The sequence below is a fragment of the Rhincodon typus genome, chromosome 24, assembly GCF_021869965.1.
Source record: "Rhincodon typus isolate 14 chromosome 24, sRhiTyp1.1, whole genome shotgun sequence".
Taxonomy (NCBI): Eukaryota; Metazoa; Chordata; class Chondrichthyes; order Orectolobiformes; family Rhincodontidae; genus Rhincodon; species Rhincodon typus.
This window is the reverse complement of record NC_063355.1, coordinates 4264716-4276958: the sequence shown is the minus strand read 5'-3', so window position 1 is coordinate 4276958 and position 12243 is coordinate 4264716. Positions and strand designations below refer to the sequence as shown.

General features: G+C 42.9%; 1 protein-coding gene across 1 annotated transcript in view; it reads right to left on the bottom strand.

Moving 5' to 3' along the window:
* Positions 1 to 12243, bottom strand: part of sxph (saxiphilin) — a 78684-nt gene that overhangs the window by 52289 nt on the left and 14152 nt on the right. The window contains exon 4 of the mRNA XM_020535827.2: positions 8934 to 9110. Coding sequence (XP_020391416.2) covers positions 8934 to 9110 — 177 coding nt within the window. The remainder of the gene's footprint in view (positions 1 to 8933; positions 9111 to 12243) is intronic.

Sequence of the window (12243 nt, the reverse complement as noted above, 5' to 3'; positions counted from 1 at the left end):
CTCGGGGAGTGGCAAGTTCTGGAGAACACATCCTCAGTACAATTGTCAGAATGTTGTCAGCGCTCATAGGCTTTGCAGTATCCAGTGCTTCAAACTGTTTCTTGCTATCACATGACATGAATCAAATTAGCTGAAGACTGTTACGTTGGGGACAATTGGAAGAGACTGAGATGGATCATCCACTCGGCACTTCTGGCTGAAGACTGCTGTGAAAGCTTCAGCCTTATCTTTTACACTGATGTGTTGGGCTCTTCCACCATTGAGTATGGGGATATTTGTGGAGCCTCCTCCTCCAGTGAGTTGTTTAACTGTCTACCAACATACACGACTGGATGTAGCAGGACTGCAGAGCTTAGATCTGATCCATTGGTTGTGGGATCGCATAGCTCTATCTATCACTCTCTGCTTATGCTGTTTGGCATGCAAGTAGTCCTGTTTGGTGGCTTCACCAGGTTGACAGCTTATCTTCAGGAATGCCTGGTGCTGCTCCTAGCATAGCCTCCTGCACTCTGTATTGAACCAGGGTTGATCCTCTGGCTTGATGGCAATGGTTGAGTGGGGGATATGACAGGCCATGAGGTTACAGATTGTGTTGGAGTACAATTCTGCTGCTGTTGATGGCCCACAATACCTCATGGATGCCCAGTCTTGAGTTGCTAGATCTGTGCGAAGTCTGTCCCATTTAGCACGGTGCTAGTGCCACACAACACGATGGAAGTTATTCTGAGTGTGAAGGCAGGGCTTTGACTCCACAAGGACTGTGCAATGGTCACTCTTACTGATACTGTCATGAACAGATGGAACTGCAACTGGCAGATTGGTAAGAATGAGGTAAAGTATGTTTTTCCCTCTTATTGGTTCCCTCTCCACCTGCCGCAGACCCAGTCTAGCAGCTTTGTCCTTTAGGACCCAACCAGCTCAATCAATATGCTGCTCCAGGCTGGTGGAGAACATAGAAATTTCTCCACCCAAAGTACCTTTTGCACACTGGCCACCCTTGGTGCATCATCCAAGTACTGTTCAACTGGAACAGCCCAAGGGAGGATGGTACGTGGTGATCAGCATGGCCTTCTGGTGCAATTCTCTCTCCACTTTCTGTGCGCTAAATCGTACATTTTTTTGGTGAAGTGAAAGTTACATTGAATTTTTTGGAGGGTTTTGTGCCACGAGGCCGAGCAAGATTTCTTGCCATATTTTACCAAACTCACCTTATTGACTACCAAACCTGCCCCTATAGTGAGACTCACATCCGATTCTAGCCCCCATCTTAACATGCACCATTCCCTGACACTTACCAGATATCTACTAAACCTTTGGCATCACTGGTGCTGGTGCCATCTTTAAAAGCCCATTGTGCACCCAGACAATTACAGGCAGTCTGCAGCTGCCCTGCATGGCTCCTGACACTTACCCTTGGACATGGCAGATGGGAGGGTTGGGTGATCAGTGCCCCACTGTGTGGGCAGTGCCCTGGAGCTTCTGCTGGACTGGGTGGTGCAGACATGGCAGGTCCTCTTCCCCCAGGATGGGCCGTGGACGTCATGACACCAGGCCATAACCAGGTTGGTCCAAGGTTACCACCCAGCTCCGAGCAGTCTCAGCCACTCTGGAGGAATGGCCAGTGCTGTTGGAACAAGGTCAATGACCTTCTCCATTCCCTCGCAAAACTGCCTCCATCTTCCCCCCAATACTTCACCCTCTCTCTCTCTCTGTGCTCCTGCGCCCCTCTCCCACAAAGCCTCATGCTCTACAGCTCTCCCTATCGCCTACCACACCTTCCTTCACTCACTGTCACTCACCCGGACACCATTTACTGCACAGCCTAGTCACTCGCCCAGGACACCTCCTCACCTGCACCAGAAATAACAGCCAGGCCAGTGCTTTTGTCTCCTATAACACCTGCCTCTCTCTCTCGCTCTCATTCCGGAAAGAAAACAGCCCACAACAGGGCAGAAAGACTCAAAATGGGTGGTGGGCTGCCCAGTATTTGGCTCCTCACCCCTTTCTGTAGAGACCATCTGTGATCCTGACCAGCCTGAGAGGTTGATGGATTGGTATCAGAGCCGGCCCTTGACTGACTCTGCTGGGAGCCCCTGAGCAAAGGCTATTTCCTCTGAACTGGCTGGGGACCACTGACAACCAGGACAAACCTCCTGGCTTTGTGCTTGTGCTAAATGGCAAAGCATCGCAGGAGTAAGATAAGCCTGGTATCTCTGGCTGAGGAGGCAGACTATAAAAAGGCAAGGCAGGGATGCTGTGAGTATCCAGGTCAGCTCAGATTGAGTGTGCACTTTGACAGCAAGCAAACAGCCTGGAGATACAGCCTGGTCCAGCCCCTGAGCTGGGGGTGTGCCCCTGAGCACACAGTGTCCTTGCTACAGTGTTACACTGAGACTGACCGGGTTAGCACTGAAGGGCAGAAATGTACCTCAACTGGATCACAGATACATCTCTTAGAGGCTGGCACTTGTCAGATGCCAATGCTCATAGACATGAGATGGATATGGCTGGTGCCAAATGAAGCATGCCTGAGATGTAGGTTCCTGGTGTCCAACATGGAGGTCCTTTGGAGCAAGTGGTGAGCTGAAGTCACCAGGTATTCATTCTGATGTCTGTGTCGAGAATTTTCGACATCTAGATTGTTCGGTGCATTTGGTAAGATAGAATGGGCCACTAATAAGATGGTTAACTAGCAATAATCCCCCCTTAATTGGCAACTCGGTGCTGCCTAGTGAGAAACTCGCCTCACCACTGGCAAATGCATAAAAGAACCAGCAAGAATCTCCTGAAGTCAGGTTTGGCCTTGCCAAATTTATCATCCTATTCTGCTGCAAATCCCACCGTAATCCACATTGCTCAGGCCCCTATAAAGATTCCACCTGCTATTTCTCCTTTCCCTTTCTTTATATCTCATCCTGTCTGCAGGAACTCTACCATTGCCCTATATTCTTAGCATTTATTTTTGCACTCATCTCTCTTTTACTGTGTTTAATCACACACCTAAAGATCTTTACAGGTTTGTGCATTTCTTGTATTCAACCAAATACTATGTTGAACACCTTCCACTGTTCATTAGTAAGTGTGCCCAGCCTATTTTGTGTTCAATTCTTGCTTCATCCCTCCAAAGTCATCCTGATCTAAATGTAAACTTTCGTTCATGACTCAACCCTCTCTTTCTCAAACCTAATATTGATTACTATCATATTATGGTCACAGTTATCTGGGTGTTCCTTTAATATTACATTAACTGATTCAGGCTCATTACTCATTACTGAATCGAAAGTGACTGTTCTCTTGATGGCTTGAGAACACTTTGTTCCAGTAACCTGTGCTGATCATGTTTAATAAATTTACTGCCTCTGGAATTCAAGATGTTCTGCTTCCCCCAATTTATGTCAAAAGTAAACTGCTTTGTTTTTGTAACGAGCGTCTCTGATATCCATATTTGTATATCACCCTACGTCAAATATCGAACACAACATCGGTGCATCACACCCTTGCAACAAAAATGATGGTAAACACTGCTGAGAAAAGAGACACATTGTTTTTTGTGCAGAAAACATGTGCCACAAATCAGGTCAAATGCAATATTGTCAAATTTCAAACAATCACAACAATTTATACTTCAGGAGAAAAGGGAATCTTATGCCTCAATAACAGTAAAGCTGATTCTATGGCAGACAGTGACGCAATGGTGAAAGTCATTTTTCCCTATATTATAGCAATAATGACTTTACTGTAATTCACAACAGGTTATTAATTACATCAGTGCATGGAAATAGGTGAGTTTGTGCTCAATTCATTCTGCCAGTGATTTTCTTGCTGTCCCTTCCGTGCTTATGAATATTTCATGACCCGGCTCACTAACGCCAGCACTATTTAAAGTACTGCCTTGTGTAACTTCCTAGTGTTTTGTCCAATGGCTGCATTTCTTTCCTTTAAGGTCCATTTTGAATAGGCTCAGAAGGAGCTTTTAGAGGAACTGGCATTTTAGGATTCCTTCTTCTCTTTATTAAAAAGGCATTTTCAGTGTTCCTTAAACTCTTTTAATACATTTATTTTAAGAGCCTATTTTAATTTACTCATTGAGCTAGATTTTCAATTTGCCACGAGTCAGATACAAATGCAAAAATACAGAAATACAAATCAGATATCAGGCAACTGATGCACAGTGCTAGCTTAGGACAAAGGGGAGAGATTGAAAGTTATAATGGCAAAGAAATTGACATGTTGTTACCATTTACTGAACTTTGAAATCAACTACAGTGGGCATTCAGAAGTTTTTAGGATGAGAGGAGGTTACACAGACATTGAAGAGTGGAAACAGCGAGGAATTTGTTAAAATGGATGTTATGGGAGCCAACATATGTCTGCACTCACAGGGTTAATGGTTGTAAGTTAGGATGGAGGGCAGTAGAATTTTGAAGAGACCAAGTTTATGGAGAGTACAAGTGACCAGCGGTGTTCCAAAGGGATCAGTGCTGGGTCCACTTGTGTTTATCATTTTTATAATTGATTTAGATGAGAGTATAGAAGGCATGGTTGGTAAGGTTGCAGCGACAGCAAGATTGGTGGTATAGTGGACAGTGAAGAAAGTTATTTAAGATTTCAAAGAGATCTTGATCAATTGGGTCAGTGGGCTGAAGTGTGGCAGATGGAGTTTAATTTGGATAAATGCGAGGTATTGCATTTTGGTCAAACAAACAAGGACAGGATTTATACAATTAAAAGTAGGGTCTTGGGCAGTGCTGTAGAACAGAGAGACCAATTTCTTTGAAATTTGCATTGGGTGATTAAGAAGGTATTTAGCATGCTTGCCTTCATTGCTCAGACCTTTGAGTATAAAAGTTGGTACTTTATCTTGAGGTTGTACAGGGCATTGGTGATACCTCTTCTGGAGTACTGTGTCCAGTTCTGGTCACTCTGTTACAGGAAGGATATTATTAAGCTGGAGAGGGTTCAGAAGAGATTTACCAGGATGTTGCCAGGAATGGAGAGTTGGAGGTTAGAAGTTAAGACTGAATAGGCTGGGACTTTTCTCACTGGAGCATAGGAGGTTGAGGCTGGCCTTATAGAAGTTTATAAGGTCATGAGGGGTATAGATAAGGTGAAATTTTCCCAATGGTGGGAGATTTCAAGACTTAGGAGCATATTATTAGAGGTGAGAGGAGAAAGATTTGAAAAGGGCAGGAAGGGCAAATTTTTTTTTTACATAAAGTGTGGTTTGTGCGTGGAACGAACTTCCAGAGGAAGTGATAGATGCAGATCCAGTTACAATGTTCAAAAGACATTTATACAAAATGGATAGGAAATGTTTGGAGGGATATGGGCCAAGGGCAAGCAGGTGGGACTAGTTTAGTTTGGGATTATGGTCAGCATGGACTGGTTGGACTAAAGGGTCTGTTTCTGTGCTATATGAGTCTATGGCTCTAAGATGGGAAGCCAGTGACAATTGTTTTGAAACAGTCAAATCAAGCAAACAAGAACAGATGGCAAAAGTGGGCGAATGTAAAGGAATGCTTCTAGTACTAACTTTCATTGAAAAATCTGGAATCCACACAAGTATAGAAATGTGAGAGCAAGTGACAGGAAAGTTAATGATAAACATTGGTTTAAATGTGCCCAAGCTTACATTTTAATTGAAATATCATGTGATGAAGAAGGCAAGAAGAGGAGATCGACAAAAATCACTTGCATTTATACAGGCGGTCTTAAGTAAAACATCCCAAGACATTTCACAGTAGTATTATCAAAAAAAGCAGACAAAGCCACATGAGAAGATATTAGACCATTATGCTTTAAGGAGCATCATAAAGGAGATGCAGAGGGGCAAGAAAGTATAGAAAAGAAATTCCAGCATTTAGATCTTAAACCTAAGATGAACGCATGGTCACCAATTGTGGACGAGTTAAAAAGAGGCAGGATGCTTTAGGGGTGTGTTTTAAAGCATCACAGAGGGCTCTGTGATAAGATTTATAGGGTTGGAGGAGATTGGAAAGATTGGTTAAATCACTCAGTGATGGTTGAGAATTTTAAACAGGCATCCACACTAGACTGTTTGCACTAATCATTAACCACCAAAATCATTCTCAGGTCCTGGTTCAGTTATCTAGCTGTGACTGGCTCCACTGAATTTGATATATTATAATGCCAGTTACAGCTTTTGGTTGGCACAGTTCCTGGAGATAACCTGCAACACAGCGACGGAATTTCCAGGGACAATCCTGGTCATCACCTCCCACCATGGCCTCTCTCACAACCTGATCCTCCCAGGCAGTGGGGTCAGTGTATTCCTGCAGAGCTGGGGGATTGGGGAGGCCTGCTGGGGAAGAGGTGAGAAAATAGCAAAAATCCAAGGTGGGATGGGTCACTGATACAAACCTGGAGTGGGAGAACCAGACAAAGGTCCGCTGTCTGCAGATCGGAATGGGTGGCCAATTTATATCATTAAAGGCACAATAAATGGTGATTTTCCAGGGCTGCAGGGATTCTGCTGCATGCAAGGCTGCCAGCATCATGGCTGTGACACCTAACTTCGTCATAAATTATGGAGCTTCCAAGGCTCTGTGAGGAGCCCAAGGGCAGATAAGGCCAGGCCAGCCTGAAATCCCAGACAGCCCTCCAGAGGGCTGATACCAAGGCACCCTTTATTTACTTTTGCGCAGTACAGTGGCTACGGCCAACCAACTCAGAGTCAGTCACCTGAACTGAGGAGATTCCAAATCCCCTGGTTACGTTGGTCAGCTAGAGCTTTCTGATTGGCCCAGATTAACAACCCCAATCAACAACCTCACAGTCAACAACATCCATCTGGTTCCAATTACAACAGGTAGCCTCATTTTTTATTTGAATTTCCAATTAAAAGGAATGTGACTAGAAGTGAAATTATGATTAACTATAAGAGAGAAAATCCTGTATCATAGAATCCCTACGGTGTGGAAACAGGTCCTTGGGCCCAACAAGTCCACTCCGACCCTTGGAGCATCCCACCCAGACCCATTCCCCTATGTCCCACCTAATCTACACATCCCTGGACACTCTGGGGCAATTTAGCATGACCAATCCACCTAACCTGCACATCTTTGGACTGTGGGAGGAAACCAGAGCACCCGGAGGAAACTCACACAGACGTGGGGAGAATGTGCAAACTCCACACGGACAGTTGCCTGAGGGTGGAATCGAACCCAGTTCCCTGGTGCTGTGGGGCAGCAGTGCTAGCCACCGCGCCACCATGTACAGTATGTACAATTTTTGGAACTTGAAATTGGAGGTTCCAAAGCTCCATTTGTTACGTCTCGGGTAAGCTGTAATGAACTAAAATAATAATTTTGTCCAGTTCGCTAACATTGATTTTGTAAAAGGAATAAACTAAAATATGGGGCAAGTATTAGGACTAAAAGCTTCCCCAAGGCTTAAACAAGGACACAATTAAAAAAAAACTCATCCGAAAGAGCAGTTTTCTACATTTGTGTTCAGCAAGATCCAGCAATGAAATAATAAGCAGATAACTTGCTTCTACCTGTTAAGAGATAAACTTTAGCCAGACCATGGGGAAGAACTCCCCTTTTCTTGGAAATAGTATTGCAGTTTTCTCATATTCACGTGAAAGTAGGACTGATCGTTACAAAGGGATAAACAAAATAATGCTACATCTGCAAAACAGCTTTTGCTTTCTTAGTGGGTTAATTAGAGTAAATGTATCATTGCCCACTAGGTACTAATATTGATAACATTACAGACAATGATGGGTAAGGGTCAGTGCTGGGAGAATTCATGTGGAAAATCAGCCTTTATAAATAAAGTTTGGGGCAGACGCACAGCAACTACAGTGTAGGTGCAAACTGTGAATCTGAAATAACAGCCTTTTCTAGCAAAATCTGACTCCAAACACACATTCTAATTTCTTTGCATTGAGTGAAATAGAATCATCACTACAGGTGTGCTCTAAAGGGAGGCATTGGCCTAGTGATACTATCATCAGACTATTATTTCAGAGATCTAGGTAATGCTCTGAGGACCTGGCTTTGAATCCCACCACGGTAGATGCTGGAATTTGAATTCAGTTTTAAAAAACCTGGAATTAAGAGTCTAATAATGACGACGAATCCATTGCCAATTGTCAGAAAAACCCATTTGGTTCACTAACATTCTGAGGAAGGGTCACCGGACCCGAAACATTAATTTTGTTTTTTCCTTCACAGATGCTGCCAGACCTGCTGAGCTTTTCCAGCAACTTCTGTTTTTGAACTGCTATCCCTTACCTGGTCTGGCCTACATGTGACTCCAGACCCACAGCAATGTGGTTGACTCTCAACTGCTCTCTGGCCAATTAGGGATGGACAATAAATGCCAACAACACGCAGATCCCATGAACAAATAAAAAAATTCCAAAAATTCATATCCACACCTAAAACTGTAAATTTAAACAGTTGTTATCTCTAGGATTAAACAACACAGTTTAGAGCAGTGCAAACAGTACTCAGACTGTGTGAGTAAGGTTTGAACAGGTCTTTGAAGTTGAAGATTTATGATCTAACCAACAATACCCTTGAGGGAATGTAATCCTTTGGGGTAATGATTAATAGCATCAGATGTTAGGTCACTATAAAAGACACAAAGCAAGTTGATCTGAACTTAAAAGGCAGTGTGCATTTTATTGATTAGTACATACCATTCTAAAAACATGAGAGAAAAAGTGTACAACTCCAACATCAACGTTCCTCAGTCACAATTAAAAGGGGTTATTTTCTCTGGGATTCAGTGTGATACTAATTGAAACACTTTAAAAGAAATGCTGTAGCAGAGGTTACTGAAGAGTAATTGGGAGTAGGAGAATTGCAGGTTTTCGTAACTAATTCAGCACAGCCTGGAAACCTTTTGGTTCAGCACAAAAGATTCATGGTTTTGAACTCAAAGACTGCAAAGGGGGTTACCTTCAATTACAGTTTGATTCTCGTGCCAATGAAGGTAATTCCGAGACAGGAGAAATCCGAGGGGAATATTCCAGCCTGCTGTATGTCGAGCACCATTATGACAGCTTCTCTTTCCTCTTAACTTCTGAATATCTAGGCTTTCATTCTGGACCACTGCCACGGAATACAAACAGCCACCTTGCAGATAGAACAGGAAGGAAGATAACTACATGTTAGACTAACAGTAACAGGAAAAATCCCTTTCTATTCTTTGTATGAGTGGAACAAGTTTATAGGTCTCAGAAATGACCAAGTAAATATGTTTCGCACTAATGTGATTCAGCATGCGTTTAGATGTGGATCACCTTTTTAATCTGCTGTTGTTTAAAAATTTGACTGGAATTACTGAGTGTGATATATTCCTTTTCACAGGCCAAAATTAGAAACAGAGCAGGTAGCAACAACGACAACTTATTTTTATATAATGCCCTTCATATAGGGCAGTACAGCGGCTCAGTGGTCAGTACTGCTGCCTCACAGCACCAGTGACCCAGGTTCCTAGGGTGACTGTCTGTGTCGAGTTCGCTCATTCTTCCTGTGTCTGCGTGGGTTTCCTCCAGGTGCTCCGGTTTCCTCCCACATCCTGCCAAAGATGTGAACTTTAGGTGGATTGGCCATGCTAAATTGCCCACAGTGTCCAGGGATGTGCAGGCTAGATGGATTAGCCACAGTAAATGTGGGGGTATGGGGATAGGGTGGGATGCTCTTTGAAGGGTCAGTGCAGACTTATTGGGCCAAACCGTCTCTATCTGCACGGTTATGATTCTTAAAGTAATGAAACATCCCAAAACGCTTCACATGAAGTGCACCTGCAGAGTATGATATGGAGCTACATGAGATATTAGCTACATGGACAACCAGACATTTGGTGAAAGAGGTAGTTTTAAAAAGTGCCCTAAAGGGGATAAGTGATGTAAAGGGCCAGAGAGATATGGAGAGAAAATTCCAGAGCTTTGGGTCCAGGTAATTGAAGACATTACCACCAATGGAGGAGTGATTATTCTTGGGAATACACAGGAGGCTGGAATTAGAGGGGTGTGGATAGCTCACAGATTTGTGAGGGTTTGAGGACATTACAGTGAGAGGGAGGGGCAAGGCTATGAGGCATTTGAAAACAAAGAACAGGAGTGTTGGAGAAACTGAGCAGGTGTGGTGAGAGCAGTGCAAACAGTACTCAGACTGTGTGAGTAAGGTTTGAACAGGTCTTTGAAGTTGAAGATTTATGATCTAACCAACAATACCCTTGAGTGAATGTAATCCTTTGGGGTAATGATTAATAGCATCAGATGTTAGGTCACTATAAAAGACACAAAGCAAGTTGATCTGAACTTAAAAGGCAGTGTGCATTTTATTGATTAGTACATACCATTCTAAAAACATGAGAGAAAAAGTGTACAACTCCAACATCAACGTTCCTCAGTCACAATTAAAAGGGGTTATTTTCTCTGGGATTCAGTGTGATACTAATTGAAACACTTTAAAAGAAATGCTGTAGCAGAGGTTACTGAGGAGTAATTGGGAGTAGGAGAATTGCAGATTTTCGTAACTAATTCAGCATAGCCTGGAAACCTTTTGGTTCAGAACAAAAGATTCATGGTTTTCTGTGAAGAGAGAAAGGGAGTTAACTTTTTCTTGGAACCCCACGGAACACTGAGTGCTGTGTAGTAAGGGATTTAATAACATAGATAAGGATGTTAAAATCAAAGCATGGCTGGGCCATGAATCAATGTGGATCAGCAAACATGGGGCAACAAGGGAATGGGACTAGCTGTGAGTAAGACGCTTGCAACAGAGTTTTGGATGATCTCAAGCTTAAAGAAGAGACACTGTGGGAGACCAGCCAGGACTATTTTGGAACATTTGAGTCTGGCAGTAGCAAAGGCATGGGTGAGGCTTTCAGCAGCAAACAAGCTGAGAGAGAGGCAACGTCAGTGTTACAGAGGTGAAAATAAGTGATGTAATCATTTCACACGTATGAGATCGAAAGGTCTTCTCAGGGTGCAATGGCATCAAGATTATGAAGAGTCTGGTGTAATCTCAGACTGTTAAAAGCAAGAAAGATGAAGTTAGTACTTCAAAAATAGAGTTTGGATGTGAACTGCAGTATATTATACATACTGTACATAATCCACCTTCACTATACAAGGAGCAGGCAGCACTTTGTAATACAGATACAGTACATAATCTACCTTCACTATACTGGGAGCAAGGAGTACTATTTAATGCAGAAATTGTACAGAACTCGCCCTCACTTTACAGGGAGTGGCAAGTGCAATGTAATAGAGACACTGTACAGAATCCACCCTTAATACATAGGCAGCAGGCAATAATGTATTATTCAGAAACTGTACAGAACACATTCTTGCTTTACAGGGAGCAGGGAGTGCACTGTAACATAGACACTGTACAAAATCAACCCTCACTGTACAGGGAGCTGGGAGTGCTATGTAAAGCAGGCATTCTACAGAATCTACTCTCACTATGCAGGAACAGGGGAGTACTATGTAATATGGATATTGTATAGAATCCATCCTCATTAAACAAGGAGCATCACAAAACAAGGAGGATGCAAGACAGATACTCCACAGAAGTCACCCTCACTATACAGGAAGGGTGTATTATGTAATATAGATACTGTACAGAATGCACTCTATACAGGGAACAGAATTAGCTTTATAATGTAAATATTGGACAGAATTCACCCTCACTATGGTAGGAGCAGGAAGTACTATAAACAATATACATACTGTACAGAATCCACCCTCACAATACAGAGAGTTGTGCTATATGATGTAGATGCTATATAATGTAAATACTGTACAGAATCACTTAGAATTTATAGGAACCAAGGAGTGCTATCTAATACAGATAATGTACAGAATCCACACAGGAATTATACAGGGAGCAGAGAGTGTTATGTAATATATAAACTGCAAAGAATCCACCATTAGTATATAGGAGGAAGGGTCTGCTATGTAATACAGATACTGTGCCGAATCCACCATCACTGTTCAGACAGCAGGCAGTGCTGCTTAAAACAGACACTGTACAGAATCCACAGTCATTACACAGGGAGCAGGGATGTTATGTAACACAGAAACTGTACAGAATCCACCCTCACTTACAGAGAACTGAGAATACTACATAGTATAGATACATAGCAATTCCATCTTCACTCTACAGGGAGTCGAGGGTGTCATGTAAATTAGGCACAGTACAGAATTCATCCTCAGTATACAGGGAGCAGAGGGGGCTATACAGTATAGATACA